Below are 16,108 nucleotides of genomic sequence, written 5' to 3'. Positions count from 1 at the left end.
TGTCTTGAATTAGGAACTGTTTAACAAGTCTAATATGAAAATTTGTGTAGAAAATGTACTGAAAAAAGAGGCAAATGAAAAAGATACACTTGCCAAAGAATTCCAATGCAAGCATCTGGAGTTTTTCTGGTTTTTCGGTATTTCTTTTAAAGATGGCAAAAAAAGCTACTAAAACTTATCATGTTCTAAATATTATGACAAGCCTGTATTTTCTTGTGAAGACTCTTCTAATTTGACTGACTAAGGGAGTGGCATTGGAAGACTTCCGTAAAGAAACAGCCAGCCTCAGAATTATGGAGTTGATTTTAGAAAACTACCAGTTTCATTCATGACAACACATACATAGTAAAATTGTTAGGAAGTGTCAAAACAATTTGCAGATTCAGAGCGTGTTGTTTGCTTGCACATTTACTGAGATTAGTTGCTAATGTATATACAAAACATTTGTACTAATTATTTGACAAGTGACTTAAGTTAAACTGTTAACCTTACATCAGGGACATTCACTAGTTTATTGATGTTTCAAAGCAATGCAGTGAGGAAAAGAATCATTTATTTTAACTTTCAGTAATTTAATATAGTAGCCTTGCTATACAAAATTTTCAAGCATTAGCCTAAATAGTGTATTTTTGAAATGACATATCATTGCTTCTGTAAGTTATTTTTTTGTACAAAATAGCACACAGATCATTCCTTACAGCAGCATCACTTCAGATGACATACAGAATCAAAGATAAAAAACCCCACTGTGCATGTTTCATAACATAAATTAAGCTAATTACTCAGATTTGTCATTTTCTACAAAGCAAATCACCCACTAGACTGAAGAGTGACTAATTTAACTGGAAATTGATACTTAACACGTCTTACTGGAAAATTAATGTACAGAAATCTCACATACTTATCAGTATTATAAGTGAGATAACCTTTCTAAGATGTGGGTTTTTGATGCACATTTTTCATAAAACATCCGCAAATAATCTATAATTCAGTCTTTTAATTCATTAAAATTAAAGACGGCTATATCATCTCCGAAGAAAGCACTAAAGAGAGGGATCATCACAGTGAGACCAGCAAATGCTAAACAAGCTTGTAATAAACTCTTATATTGTGTGTATAAATATTGTTTTGTGCTGGCAAGTGTTGATCCAGAAATGCCAACAAATATGGCAACTGCAAGTAACTCTTTCTTCTATACACTGAAAAGTAAAGCTTACAAAGAAAAATATTTTTTGCTAATAGCTGTAACTGAGAGTTATTTAGTGATAAAATCTGGAGCATAGAGTGATGCATTGGTATGATATAGAACTGGAAAGATTAATACTTTGTTAAAAAAATGCCTAACGCAAAGCAATCAGAAAGCAGGAAAAGTCACCATTTTTCAGTTTGAACACACAGAAAATCTGAATTGAGGAGCTGAAGAGTGCTGTGGTGATACTTGTCAAACTGACTGATTTTGGCTCAGCAAGGGTGCACACTTCAGTCTGTTTTTCTTAGTCATCCCTAACTATGAAGCAGAAGCCTTAGGATTTTGCAGAAAGAATCCTGTGTACTGTGCACAGGACTAGCAATTATGTGTACAGATTCACCCTTGATACAACTATTCCATCAGTATTTCTTGTCTAGGTGTATTGTGTTATCCTGGATATAAACAGATAACCTCAGAAATGTTACAGATCTAATTTTCTTAATATGCTATTGTATTCTTGACAGAGTAGTTTTGGTTTCATTAATATACAGAAAAACTTATTTAAGCATGGACCCATTAACAACCTTTTTCTGCTAATCATTCCTCCAAACAAGCTGAAAAAAGTGTTGCAATTAACTAAAATGTTCTACCACATTTCAGTATAGATATCCACCAACTACATTTGTAATGGTGTGTGATTTTTGGTTATGTGTTGTCTTTTTTTACAGGATGAGAATATAATGCGATCCATGCAGCTCTTTGAAAATGTGATTTAATGAAGACATTAGGTCTACAACTAATGGACAAATATGAACTATTCTGCAACATTATCTAAAAAAATGGATTTCCCACTTTATCATAAATAAAGTTACTCAGCTTTACACTGAGAAATGTATTATGCAAGTAAATTTTTTATTATAAACCCTTCCCAACAAAAAACCCTTTCTAAATTATACAATCTAGCACTTCCACAGTGGCTATTTAGTTAATAGGACTCTACTGAAAAATCATGTTCTTACTACAAACTCAAACAAAATACAACTGACATTATGCACCTTTATTATCATTCCAACCTCTAGTTAAAATAGATACAATTACACAGAGATTAAATAAATATTCTTAGTTTTGCTACTCATTTGTACTGGACTAAGGTCCAGGTGTTAAAACTTACTTCTTAAATCTCAAGCTTCTAATTTATAAAGAGGCATTACAATTTATTTTCTTCTCATATTTCTATAGTGTAGTCCTTATTTTTGAATAATATTTTGAGTTAAAATGCTATAATAAATGTGCAATGCACACCTTGCTATAATTGCCTCCCAAATTTGACTTGTTTTTCTCTTCAGAAAAAAAAAACCCAAAACCCAAACATAACTAAACAGGTAACTTGAGAGTAAGAACTGTTATAAAACAAAAACAAAACAAACAAACAAACAAGTTGCTTATGGGTATTCTTATTCCCTAAAAAATATGAGTAAACTTCTCTCAATCTCACCAAGCAAGTATGCACTTAATTTATCATGACAGGAGTATCAGAAATCTTACATACTGTATTTTTAATTCTTCTTGGATGTGTATGAGAAGTTCTTTGCTTAAAATTAAGGATCTTCTGACTTCCAACTTCTCATGAAGAAACCTTAACTGGATCCTAACACTGCTCCCCTAAGTATGTGTCTTTCTGCCTTTAATGAAGAAAAAGGCATGAAATTTTGAAAACTGCCATCCCACTTTAGTGCTGAGAATGAACATCACTACATAGTAACCTCCACTAATAATAACTGCTAGAGGCTAACATCTATTTCATCTTTTTGTAATACCTTTAACTATGAGACGGAACCAGAAAAACAATGAAAACTTCAGCTATATATCATCTATATGTGAAAAATGCTTTACATTTTTTAAGATCATTTCTTCATTAAGATTGGAGCTACTTAATTCTGAACCTAGAAAGATTCTTCTAAGAAAGTATGCATATAAAATATAACATTGCCCCTTCATCCATGTAATTTTTAAGATATATTGTCCACAGAGTCTACGCCAATACTTCAAAATAGGTGAAATGCTATCAGAGATAGGCCAACCTTCATTGTGACATTGCTGCAGAAAGTCTGAAAGGGGATTAATGAAGTAGAAAGAAAGTTACAAGAATTATTTTGTAAAAATAAATCAGGTATCTATTCTGGTGTAGAGATGGGATGTTAGAGGCATGTTGAAGGCTGCTCTGCTATCACCAGTGTAGGATAAGAGTAGTACAATACATGTACACCTGAAATCTGCTGTAGCGTGTTTGTGTAAATTAAATGTGCACATTTTGTAAAAAAAAAAAAAAATAAAGTAAACATGAAGAAAAAAAGGACCACGATCAATTTTTTGAGTTGTTAAACACCTGCTGGCAAAAATGCTTATTGAAGAAGTACTTTTTTTAAAAAACATAAATACGTTTATCTTGACTTAGCACAATTCTGATCTTGGCAGAGATCGGTCCTGAAGTGAATTTCAGTCAGGCTGTGGTAATTTAAAAAAAACTTCTGAAATTGCTTTCACATGAGACTTTTATTAATGCTCTATGCATCAGCATCTTCTTATGAAAAAAACATCCTTTCCAACAACTTTAAATGTCAGAATTGAATATTCCTCAGGGGAAAACCTTTGGTTAAATTTTGTTACTTTTGTTAACTCTCCCTGACAGTGTACACAAATACAACATGTCCCTGAACAGCATTTATTACAAGAACCAATTAGGAATTATTTTGCATTCAAATTCAAATACATTAATAGACAAATGCTGTACCCTCCAAAGCTTGACAGCCAGGGAAGCTGGCTTGTACAATCTTCTTTTTGTCTTTAACTTATATTTTTCATAGCTTCCATGTTCAGAAGTTTATTGACTCGTCTGGACCTGAATCCGCAAGCAAATCCCAAGCATATCTGTAATGTTGCTGAACTCAATTCAAAGGGAGCACAGTGTAAGTATTTCAAAGTTGCCTCTTCCACCCAGCTCCCATTCAGTAGGCTCAAAGTTAACAGGAATTAATTAGCTGAGCAAAACCTCAGCTGTGGCTCTGTGGAGCAACCTGATGCCTCTACACTGTATTCTCCAGAGCCTCTCCAGGCTCTCAAACCAAAATGCTGAGAATGCACTGAGCAAGTTCAGCTTTGGACCTCATGCTGCTGGTTTACTGGGTTCAGCTTCACACCCTTAAAAGCTGACTCTTAAGAAGTCTGAGAGGGCTCACAGTTCTGTGTCTAACCTAGCCCCCAGGAACCTAAATGTGTCCATCTGTGCTGTGTCACAAAAGAAGTTATGTATTTCAAAAGCAGCTATACATATGTGATTTAGCACCAAGTTAAATTTTATTTAATTAATTACAACAAAATTATTTTGCATCACACAAATATACAAAGCATATAAAGCACTGCAGATATAATACATGAAATTGTAATTAAAAACTAAATAAGAATCAATATTTATACTACACTTGAAATAATAGCACATTAATCAGTGTCATCGTAAGTCAAATGCATATACAAATATACAAAGAAAAGTCTCCCATAATTACATATTCACAAACTGATAAGACTCCTGCTCTCCATCATACAGAGGAATAATTATTATTTTAAGGGAATATATTATACCCCAAATAAGTGTCAGTGATATTTACAGACAGTTTCTTTCTAAACTTCACCTTACAGTATAAATCACTACAGTTTCCTTGTTCAAGAGTAGATAGAACAATAGGTTGGAATTTTAGATTTGATGATTGCCACAGTTGCCTGTTGAAGAAAACAAAACAAATTTAAACAAAATAAGAGGCACTAGCAGTACATGTGACAGTACTCATAAAGTCTGTATAAACTGCATAGTTCACTTTTACTTAGTTATCTTTACTATTATCAAACAGTAGAAAGCCAAAAAGTTAATATTTGCTGAGAAATTTACTGTCAAAAGGGCTGAAAATAATGAACTGAGAAAATGCACCATTGTGATAACTAATGCTGGGGAGTAAACATCCGAAATAAGGGACATGAAAACTCAAACATCCAAAATAAGGGACATGAAAACTCACACCTAAAAGAGGTCACAAATATATACATGAAATAATAAGGACTTTTATGTAGAGGAATGATGTTCTGGAAGGGATTTCCAACAAAAGTAAGAATCGTATGCTTTATAACAATTTAGAAAAAAAATTGATAAATTAATTGGTTGGATTATATAATATTGCTTGTAATCGCAACTTAGTAGTTTGTTTCCAGTTTTTTTTGCTTTGTCTTAATACAGTCTTTTTAAAAGATATACAGAAAGACCTACTCACAAAACAGGTAAGACTACAAGAAATCAGGAGACTGACAGAAGCATTAGAGGTTAATAATTCACTGGATTAATTATATTCTCTAGACGTAAATTTTCAGAACATTAAGACAAGCTGTAATTTTCCTTTTTTTGTCTCACTTCATACAAATAAAGAATTTTCATTCTCCTTCATTTTTCGTGATGTTTTTCAAGTCTGCAATCCAAACACTGCTACTGCTCTTAAATGAACATATGCACATACAAAAATGAAGAGGCAACTACTGATTATTTGGGCCCCTACTGGCTAAGGTGCACAAGCTCAGTACTGCCAGGCCTGCCTGTATGGTCCCTGATCCTCAGGTTATTCCTATTCTTTATGAATAACCATTTAATATAACACATGCAACTGTTCATAGGATCAAGAAAGCAAGAACTTTCTTTTCTAGATGAACATCTAAGTCAATATCCCTCATTTTTTCTCCTTTTCTCCTTTGTGCACAATGTACAGCACAACATTTGTCATAAAAATGTTCAACAGAAGAAACCTCTGCTACCAGCTATTACTTAAAGCTTCTTTTTGATTTATAGCCATTGTAGATCCAAACTCTGGGTTAACCAGGGTGGGCTGGAATGTGAGTGTCACATTCCCTCAGGAAATAGCATAAACAATAAACTAATAGTGGGAACAGGCAGGCATCATCAATAACAGCAAAAAGTAACTTTTTGCAGGAGTAAATCTTGTTGAGAAGCATATTTAGTCCCAGAAAATGGAACACCAAGCATGTATCCCAGCCATACTGAAGCAAGAACATGGCAACAAAACCAGAGATGAAAGCTGTTCTGACAAAATTGTATTAAAAAGTGTAGATTACTGAATAAACATCTGATCTACTCACCCTTCCACCACAGTGCTCCAACTTTTGTAAAGCAACAGTAACTTCTTCTCTATATTTCTTGTCCATTAATCTCTTTAAAAGCTATTGAAAAAGTAAAACAAAAAGGTTTATTGCAGAATAAAAATATATGCAAAGAGGCAATAATAACCTATTTTGTTACTTTATTCCATCTTACTTTTGCAAAATTAAAGCCACAAAGAAACATTATTTTATAACTTGTAACTGATGTCAAAGTATGCAACTCAATAAAAGCAAATGGAATAAAAAGTTAACTAAAGAGAAACTTAAATTCAAAGAAAACTGATCTGCTAACCCACAAAAATATTTCTCTTTCATTTACCAAACAAATTGGAAAGAAATATCCACTTTAACAAAAGTCATTCTTAAAGAATTCTCCACATGAAAAGTTAACTTTTATTATCTTGTGCATTGAAGGAGACTTCTTGTAGTAGAAATACTTCAAAGAAAACCAGCTGTAATTTCACTTCTGTACTGATTGTCAAAAAAGTCTTTTTATTTTGCTGTAAAAGTGCACTTTGCAAGCAGGTTAAAAGAAACCATGAAAAGCCTGTCTGACAGATGAAGAATGTCCCCAGAATAAGTTGGTATAAAAATACTTCTCAGAATCCCACTCAAAGCTTATTTATTGACAACTTCCTCATGCAGAAGTCCCATCTGAAAGGAATGGGAATATTTGTTTCTGTTAATGTATTAAAACGTTTATGGTTTTGCGAAGATATTCAGACTTAAAAATAAAAACTCATTTTGCAACAAATTTTCCTCCAAAACAAAGCATCTGCATGTTTCCATAAATTGGAGAGAGAAGACTTCCATTATTCTCCAGTTTACATTAACAGGAGTTTTTGGACCTTGCCAGAACTTTTTAAGTCACCATGTTATAAAAGAGCCAAGGACTCACACTGGGGACTGTATGAAATAATGCTTTTCATGGAACTGCTGAGTCCTCCACTGTATCTCTGCAGTTAGTATAGTAACATCTCAATAAGAATGTCATGAAAATACAAATGATTTTTTATTACAGCACTAAAAACTTACATTTGTGAGTAGAAGCTTAAGATAATCATTAAGAGATGGGCCAACAACAGCACTCAATTGCACTAAAGCATCCAATCCCCTTCCAAATACATCATCATCTGCATGTGCCTTCAGAAGGGGAAGAAAGAAAAAAAATCCTGTAAGATTCAGACAAAGTAAGCTTTTCTAAACTGCAATCTCTGCATTATGATTGTATGGAGTAGTTTTAGGCACTAAAACTACTGTGCAATTGCTAATTGCTATAATGATAGAAATTTAGAAAGAGAAGTACAATATGACTGAATATAAGTCTCTAGAGGCCAAATTTAAAGGCAAGGCATATTTTTAAAGTGGAAAACAAAAGCATCCCTGAAATTTCCACACAACTCTTGCATTTCTTCTGAGACAAGAAAACTAATAATTTACTATTGTTGAAATAAAAAATGTGGCATGTAGAAAAGTTTGCTACACTGATAATTTCAGTCTTTCACAGCACATTAGAAATAACCTGTCAAATGCTGATATGTTGAAATTAAGAGACAACATTTTAGTTTAAAATGTAATGAATTCTGGGTAATTTCTATGTAATTCATAGCAATAACTTTCTTTGCTGGAGAAACAGAGGAGCCAATGACTTTCTGCCTCAATTAATTTAGTCCCCTGCCAACTACACCTGCCAGCAGTTATCAGGCTCTTATCTACTTCTACAGTTCTTCGTCATCTTTATTTCTCCCATAGGAAGTTTCTTCTGTATCTGACTTCTCCAGTGGTTTAATTATGCTGCTTTTTCCTTTAGCAGAGAAATAGACTCATAACAACTTATTTTGGTTTCATACTAAATTATAAGTTTATTTAAACAACTATTTTTCCTCTCCAGCATCTGGGCCCTGGAATTTTTCTTTTCAACTAGAAATCATGGACTGCTTGTCTAGTAGAAGATTTAACAAGACATAATACCAAAACAGTGCAACAATAAAAATTATCAGAAGAGTAATATTAATTAGAGGAAGAGACAAGAATTATTTGTCTAATTTTGCCTTTAAGCTAAACCAAAGATAACACACAATTCCATACTTCTGTTACATCTCTGATTTGAGATCAAAATTAATTTTCAAACTTCAAGCCATCTCTATTAAATCAGAACTGAAAGACAGCTAGATTAAGGGACATCTACTTACTGAACCAGAAAAGGGCTCTCAAAGACATGAAAAAGATCCAAAAGAGATAACCTTCAAAGACAAGATCTCACTTTATATTCTGATGGTGTAGAAGAGTTAAAAACATTTTCTAAAATTAAGAATATGACCTCGAACACTATAAATGTATTCTCCCTTTTTCCTCATTGATATATTCTGGAGATGGTGCTGTGTAGGACGGGGAGTTGGACACAATGATCCTCGTGGGTCTCTTATTTTGGGATTCTGTTTTACCTTTGTAGCATGTTTTGAATTGTTACATGTAATAGATAAGCATTTATTCCTGCATATCCATTTTACTTCACATCATTTTTATTTTTTGCGTGTTATTTCATGGACATATAAAAAAGCCCACAAACATATGTATTTATTTTTGCTTACCTTTAAGACAACAGTTTCACAAAATTTTCCCATAGATACTGTCATATAGTTATACAAGGAGTTGTCCATCTTAATTTATATTTACAGACATATTTAGCTAATAAACCAAGGCAGGGTTAACAACAGAAAGAGAAATCATTCCTACTCCCCAAACCAAAAGCCCATGTGATAGATTTATTACATTAATATTACCCATGCAGTTCCCACCAACAGCAGGAAAAAAAAAATCACACCCATTAAAATCTCTGCATGAAGATTAAGACATACCAATGCAGCCTTTAAGACTGGAACTAGACGAGGCAGCAAGGGAATAACTTTTTCAGCAGCACCTTCAACCAGAAGTAATTGTTTAAAACCCTCCTTGGAAACAAAAGTATAGGGATGTTTTGTCTCTCTTAGTCCCTGTTGCAAATGTAAAACATGGTTTTCTTAATACTGAGCCTTCTTTTAAACAAAAACACATTTTAAAAGTTTCACACAGCAGCAAGACCATGTTTAGATTTTGTCAGATCAGTTCAAAACATAAAGTACACTAACTCCACCATGTGGAGCCACTGGGTACAGCTCTGCTCACAGAATATTCTAATTCATTTTTCTTTGACAATATTGAATATTAAAACTCACATTATGAATACTGCCAACTCAATCAATATTTGTACCTCAGTACCTTTAATCTAAAAACCCAAGGTATTTTTCCAATGACACCATGAACTAGAACAGTCTATATTTGTATAGGGCTTTTGTACCCTGAAAGGAAAAAAGAACAGAAGGTGAACTATGGAAGGAAAGACACCCCACACCACATACCTCTCTGTTCAACACTAAAAACTTGTAGATAGCACAAAGATGCACATCTAGTGTAGGTCTGATTGGCAAAACTCAAAGATTTAAAGCCATGTGTCTGAAGCCTTTTTACTTAACACAAAAGAAGTTTTATGGTACCTTAGGAACTGGCAGTTTTGTTTAGTATTTAAAAAAAGAAAAAAAAGAAAAAAAAGAAAAAAAAAAAAAAAAGAAGAAACAAAGGGAAAAAGAAACAAAGAAAATAAAAATGAAAAAACAGGAAAAAAAAGGAAAAAAGAAAAAATAATGTAAGCCACCTCAGTATATGCACTTTGTTCAACCTGCAGCATTGGATTCTGCATTTATTTAACCTGGAACATATTTGGTGATAAATGTCACAGATGGTTCTGAGAAAACAGAAGCCTCAACATAGTGTACAGTACTTCTCTTCCACTTATTTACAGGATCCTATTTCCACTGTACTAATTCAAGCAATTGAGGAGAGCATTCTTACTTCATAAGGTAGGCGTTACATACAAAAATAAGAAAAACAATTTAGTTTACAAAAGCATCTGCAAAACCACAAATTTCATTCAACAGCTGGGCATCTGAGATGTGGTCTTGCATTTGATCAGTATCTTGAAGATAAAACACCTCTACCTAGCTCTCCCAGAAAGCTCTAACTAAAGAACTACAAATAGCAATGATCTTGACCATTTTCATTCATACAATATCCTCACAAGTGGTTTTTTTTTTTTATTTCTCTAGAAGCTGAGCCTAAACTAGCCAACTTAGATTGTTAAAAATGACATTTGCAAATAGGAAATGGTTGGGTGCTTAATGTTGCAAGAAATTGGGTTTACCTCTGCCAGTGTTAAAAGAAGAGGATCAAAGGGAACAGTTTCAGGAGGGCATTCCCATTGCAGTTTGTGCTTTACTGATCCATGCACTAACCTATTTAAAGAATAAAGTTTTAACAAAATAACATATATTATATATAATTTATTGCTAACACTACTTGCTATGAATGTATCACCAATTAGTTTATTGTATTCCTACATAACATACACAATCTCAATACATAATGCTCTCCTTAGTGAAATTATAGGATCACAGAATCAACTAAGTTGGCCAAGACCTCTGGGATCATGGATTCCAACCTGTGTCTATGTGTAATGTTTAACAGTGCAATTATACTAAATTCCCAAAATATGTCAGTTTTCAAAATTCTGCTCCTAATCACACAGAAATCAGAAAATAGAAGTTATAAAAATTACAGATGTCTCTCATGCCAACACAGAAGATACTCCTTTTCCAAAGTTACTTATTTTGATAAGTATACCAAGAAACATTTTCCTCAAATAGCAATGGGTATGGAAAAGCAGTTGAAATTGAAGGAAAATCATATTGGAATTTACTATTTAATCCTAAGATACAAATAAATGTTTTAATACTACGTATTAATGATTATTTTATACAATTATATACATATACATCTTAATAATGATGGCTTATATTTTTTTTATATAAATTTTGCATCCATGTGAAAAAACACCAGAATGTTGATTGTCTAGGCAAATAAGTAACTTAAAATACCCTAAACTTGTTTGTGAGTAGTTTTTTTTTAATATTTCATATGCCTGAAAACTACAGAATAGGAAATTCAATAACATGTCATACTACTAAGGCTGTGCAAGGTCCACTTATTAAAATGGCACTAATTTTATTATCTTTGTTAGTAGGGATAAGTAAATTAAATTACCTGAAAATATCACTTGTGAAAGATGCTTAGGAAACCAAGTGTGCACATACTTAACTATTTTTTTTAAATGTGGCTTTAATATTAACACAGCATAAAAAAACAACCAGAAGAAGATAATTTCAAAGGCATGGGAAGTTGCTTTCTGATCTGAAAAGAGTTAAGTATTAGAAATTTTTCCAGAATTGAATGGAACTAAACAACCTAAGTAAAAGATGAAACATGAAGAGGTGCATTTATTTAGTAAAAATAAAAACCAAACCCAACATACCTGCAGGGAATACCACCTCTAGCATATGTAGCAGCAAATGCAGATGATGGTTGAGAATAAGCACGAAACTGTAAGGACCGAAAAAAAAGAGCATTATTTCATTATAACAGTAATGTTTTATAGCTATTATGAATATAAAACAGAAGCTTACCAAAACAAGAACTTAATCACATGATTCCAAAACAAATAAAAAAAAGAACTGCAGCTATGAAGTGGAAAACATGTAAGTGATACACTTATCAGAAAACTGCGTTTAAGACTCATCAGTCTGGGGAGTTGTTAAAATTAATAAAAATGTACAATCAGCGGTCTCCTGATGGAATCACTGTATTTTTCTATTTTTTTCCTGCAAATGGTAATATTGAAGTCTTACAAGTTCTTTTCTAAGCAGAGCAAGGAGCTCTCACTTCCCTGAAGCTCCTGTTGTTATTACTGCAATTCCATCTTGCGTCTGGCAAGATGTGGGAGAAACCCCAAATATTAGGCAAGATGGTGGGAGGGTACTGCAAATGCACAGGGAGGTTCATACTGGGTGAGAATCTAGGAAAGACACACTGGAGAAGGAAACCAGAACTTTCAAGCAAGGAAAAGCTGCACAAATTTGGTTTTTATAATATATGTGCTTTTTATGCCTATGATCTATTGTATTATTTATCAGCATGATCATTTAATGTTGCTTTCCAGATAATACAAAAGATATTATGAAAGCATTCAGAAGGAAATACCATGAAATCTCTATTTTTATCTTTTGAGTGTTTAAACCTGCATTAAGATTAGCAGAATTGTGTTCATGGCTTATTTTTGGTCATTGTCCACTTGCAAAGAGATTTCAAGTAAAAAAGATGACCACATTAAAATATTCAGCCTCTGCTTATCAGTAAAGGACCTCTGCATTTCATTCACTTTCCAAAAAGCCTGTGACATTACTAATTGACAAATTATACGGCCTAGTGGTGAACTACAATTCATGCATTCAATGTTAGATCTCCAGACACCGGACTTCCAGGAAATAAACAACTGCTTTCATTACTACTCTCCCAAGAACACAATTTTTTCCTGAAGGATTACATAGTCACAGTAACTGTGAGTTTCAAATAATGTTCACCAGCAATTAATTTGCCAGATTTTATGAGGCCCTGAATACCTTCAATATGACACCTCTTTCTTGGTTTCATTGCATAACTGAAATAAGTCTCCCTAAAGCAGCAGGTGCCAAAGCTTAGAAGTAAGAAAAAACCAACCATTTATAATGTTTAGCTCTAAATCTCTTTTTAGGGCAATAGTACATAAAAAATAGCAGTTACTATTCAAGCCACAAAGGTACCAAAATACATTAGTGATGTAATAAACAATGTTATACCTTCAGGCATTTGAGCTTAGAAGATAAGGTATGTATGATTAATAACAAAAGTTTAAGTTTAATTTCAGATTAAAAAACAGGACCAGAAGAAGCATGGCCTGCATGCAATTTTATAAAATAAGGAATACTCTTCAAACCAAAATGCATTTTAACCAAACAAAACCACCACCACCACCACATACTGGATCAATAGTTTTAGGATTCAGCTTTGCACTAGGCTTTGGCTGTGATTCTGCAGAACGTGTCTTGCTTTTCTGGGTTGAAGACTTTGTTTTTATTTGGATGCCTGATGACATTCTTAGAACATTGCTTCCTACAAAAAAAAAAAATTAAAAACATAAAATTATTTTCATTCCTATATAACAGAATATGAAGGGTTAGAATGAGCAGCAGTACAGACCTCAGCAGAAGAGACCAGAGTCAAAAGGGTACAGTTACATCAGAAGAAAGCAACAATTTGAGGAAGGTCCAGAATGAAGGAATGAAGCAAGTACATTCAGGACACAAAACCCAAACCACAATCAATAAGAGATGAGAAAAGAAATGTAAGGCAGCAAAAAAAACCAAAGAACACAGAAAATTAATTCCAATTCCACTAAGAAGAATGAAAGTACTTTTTTAAAAAGACTGCAAAAATAACAAACAAAAATACCTCTGACTACATCATTTAATACTGATTTAAGTACACTTATCTTCTGTAAGTCAATGTACTAGCTACACATCACTACAAATGTATGTAACTGGGTTCAAGTGTCCCTAATAAAAATAATAGTTCTCTACTTATTTACCATACCAAGTCTGATACTGTGATGAATAGTATAAATTATTCCTGAGATTACAAGATTTCAAATATTAATAAAAATATAAATAGTGAAAACCCTAGTTTTGAATATTCTAATGTTCAGTAATTTTTGCTGTGGTGTATTCTGCACAGAAAAAAAACAATTTAGTAGATAAGATATTAGATTCCTATTGTATAAAAACAATAGCACCATATAGAGATGAAAATATTAGGAAACAAACATTGCCTCAGGGATGAGCAGCGTGCTTGCTGTCCAGCCATCACCCTTGGTGACACTTATTTTTGTTAAAAATATTCTCAAGTGCCAATTACTGAGACCAGGATGAATCAGAGACAGAATTGCCATGCTACTCTCTCACCCTCAGCTCTATCAGCCACCTGCCCTAATCTCTGCCACTCTTGCACTCCTTGTTTAGCTTGGCTACTCTCATTCTTCCCTCTGAGCACGATTGCCAGTCAGGTACCTTTGTCATTATCTACATTGTGAAATCTTTAGGATTGCTTCTGTTTCTGGTTAGTGATAAGGTCCCAGTACATGTGTAGATATACTGTCTTTTAAACTTATGGAAAGAATTAAATGAAGTGCCCAAATTTTACTGAATACTGTGAAACAACATATAATAATTATTAATAAATCAGCTAAAATAAAATTGAAAGTTTAAATCGATACTTCTTGACAGATGATTTAATCAGAACTAGTGAATCAGTTCATCTACTGTATATTTTGTTTTCTCTTTCCTATCGTTTCCAGAATGTGGCCTGTCACCACTGAAAGTCTTTTTAAAAGAAATAATACACCACAATTAGTCAACTGAATGTCTTCAGAACTCATAGAAACTTGCATGACACTTTTGGGAACTATTCTGTTTGTAAAATGGAAAACGTTAATATAAAAATAAATCTATTGATTTTGTATGTCTAAGTTCTAATCACATTAGTGTAAGAAGACAGACTTTTAACTGTCAGAAAATTAAAAATCAAAATCGTTTCATACTATAAAAGCACCAGATAAGCTCTTGACAGTAGCAGGATGTAGCACAAAATAGCGTTATCTGTGTCAGACTTTGAAATGTAATAATACAATGTAATAGTCAGCTTTCTAATACCTGCATAAATATTTTTCTCAGAAAAGTACTTAGAAGTAATTGAGATGTTTTTAATTTTTTCTATTTTCCAAGTAGTGAAAACACACGCTAAGGTACATTATGTAGCACTGACCAGAAGAAGTACTTTTCACAAGGAGGGCTCACTCTTCAGAGATGAAAGCTCTCGTGCAGTGAGGAGCTGCAAGGGTTTTGTGGAGAGATCAGACAGGTGAAGCACAGCCGTGAATCAAACAAGCGAGTCTGGCACAGAAGTGACCCATCTACTGGCAGATGACAGACTTCAAATCAAGGAGCGACACTTTAAACAGAAATTGGAGAAGCACTTTTAAGAGACATCTTTCAAAGGAGGAAAAGCGCAGCCTGGAGTTCGGGATCTAGAAGCCACTTAAGGCAGGCAGGATGGAGGTCAGCAGGATCTGAAAGGCGAGGCTGCTCCCTTACCCTGCCGAGTGCCGACTCTCCCGGAGTGCAGAGGCAGAAACACATGAGGGGCTTCGAGCGCCGCCACCGCCGACAGCCTCAGGCAGAGCAGCTCCGGCGAGCTCCCACAGAGCCCCGGCCTCCCGAGCGCCGGGGGACACGCAGGGACCCCGCGGGAGCACGGGGGGCCGCCCGGCTGTGCTGGGCCCCTGGGCCGCCCCGGCTCCCGCTGGCAGGGCACGCCGGGCTCCGGGCACGCCGGGCTCGGGGCACGCCGGGCTCCGGTCAGCGCCGGGCTCTGAGGTTCCGGGCACGCCGGGCTCCGGGCAGCGCCGGGCTCTGGGCTCCGGGCACGCCGGGCTCTGGGCTCCGGTCAGCGCCGGGCTCTGGGCTCCGGGCGCGCCGGGCTCGGGGCACGCCGGGCTCCGGTCAGCGCCGGGCTCGGGGCTCCGGTCAGCGCCGGGCTCGGGGCACGCCGGGCTCGGGGCACGCCGGGCTCCGGCCAGCGCCGGGCTCGGGGCTCCGGCCAGCGCCGGGCTCGGGGCACGCCGGGCTCCGGTCAGCGCCGGGCTCGGGGCTCCGGTCAGCGCCGGGCTCGGGGCACGCCGGGCTCCGG

At 35.2% G+C, this 16,108-nt stretch overlaps 2 protein-coding genes across 9 annotated transcripts in view; one reads left to right on the top strand and one right to left on the bottom strand.

The window, feature by feature from the left end:
* The window catches only part of KCNIP4 (potassium voltage-gated channel interacting protein 4), a 388,652-nt gene extending 386,572 nt beyond the window's left edge, over positions 1-2,080 (top strand). For all 7 annotated transcript variants that reach the window (XM_063157713.1, XM_063157714.1, XM_063157717.1 and 4 more), the window contains one exon: positions 1,918-2,080. In XM_063157713.1, coding sequence (XP_063013783.1) covers positions 1,918-1,965 — 48 coding nt within the window. In that variant the 3' untranslated portion in view covers positions 1,966-2,080. The remainder of the gene's footprint in view (positions 1-1,917) is intronic.
* A 2,441-nt stretch (positions 2,081-4,521) lies between these two features.
* PACRGL (parkin coregulated like) lies at positions 4,522-15,717 on the bottom strand. 2 transcript variants are annotated; one of them, XM_063157720.1, is made up of 9 exons: positions 15,514-15,638; positions 15,185-15,370; positions 13,347-13,477; positions 11,805-11,872; positions 10,638-10,728; positions 9,259-9,393; positions 7,436-7,543; positions 6,380-6,460; positions 4,522-4,963 (listed from the first exon to the last, which is right to left on the bottom strand). In XM_063157720.1, the coding sequence occupies exons 3-9, from the start codon at positions 13,458-13,460 to the stop codon at positions 4,907-4,909; spliced, it is 654 nt and encodes a 217-aa protein (XP_063013790.1). In that variant the 5' UTR covers positions 13,461-13,477; positions 15,185-15,370; positions 15,514-15,638; the 3' UTR covers positions 4,522-4,906. The 2 variants fall into 2 exon arrangements, with proteins under 2 accessions (XP_063013790.1, XP_063013791.1); XM_063157721.1 differs by lacking the exon at positions 15,185-15,370 and having other exon boundaries at positions 15,514-15,717.
* Between the last annotated feature and the right edge of the window lie 391 nt (positions 15,718-16,108).

The sequence above is a fragment of the Melospiza melodia genome, chromosome 5, assembly GCF_035770615.1.
Source record: "Melospiza melodia melodia isolate bMelMel2 chromosome 5, bMelMel2.pri, whole genome shotgun sequence".
Taxonomy (NCBI): Eukaryota; Metazoa; Chordata; class Aves; order Passeriformes; family Passerellidae; genus Melospiza; species Melospiza melodia.
This window is presented reverse-complemented; position numbering and strand designations above follow the sequence as displayed.

Bases quoted from the DNA above. Each gene is read 5' to 3' on its own strand.
- PACRGL (XM_063157721.1), bottom strand. From the start codon at position 13,460: ATGTCATCAGGCATCCAAATAAAAACAAAGTCTTCAACCCAGAAAAGC. The intron at 10,729-11,804 runs GTATGTTGGGTT...TTCTTTAAATAG, and splicing joins AGAGGTGGTATTCCCTGCAG to GTTAGTGCATGGATCAGTAA. The intron at 9,394-10,637 runs GTAAACCCAATT...CATTTGCAACAG, and splicing joins TTCTTTTAACACTGGCAGAG to GGACTAAGAGAGACAAAACA.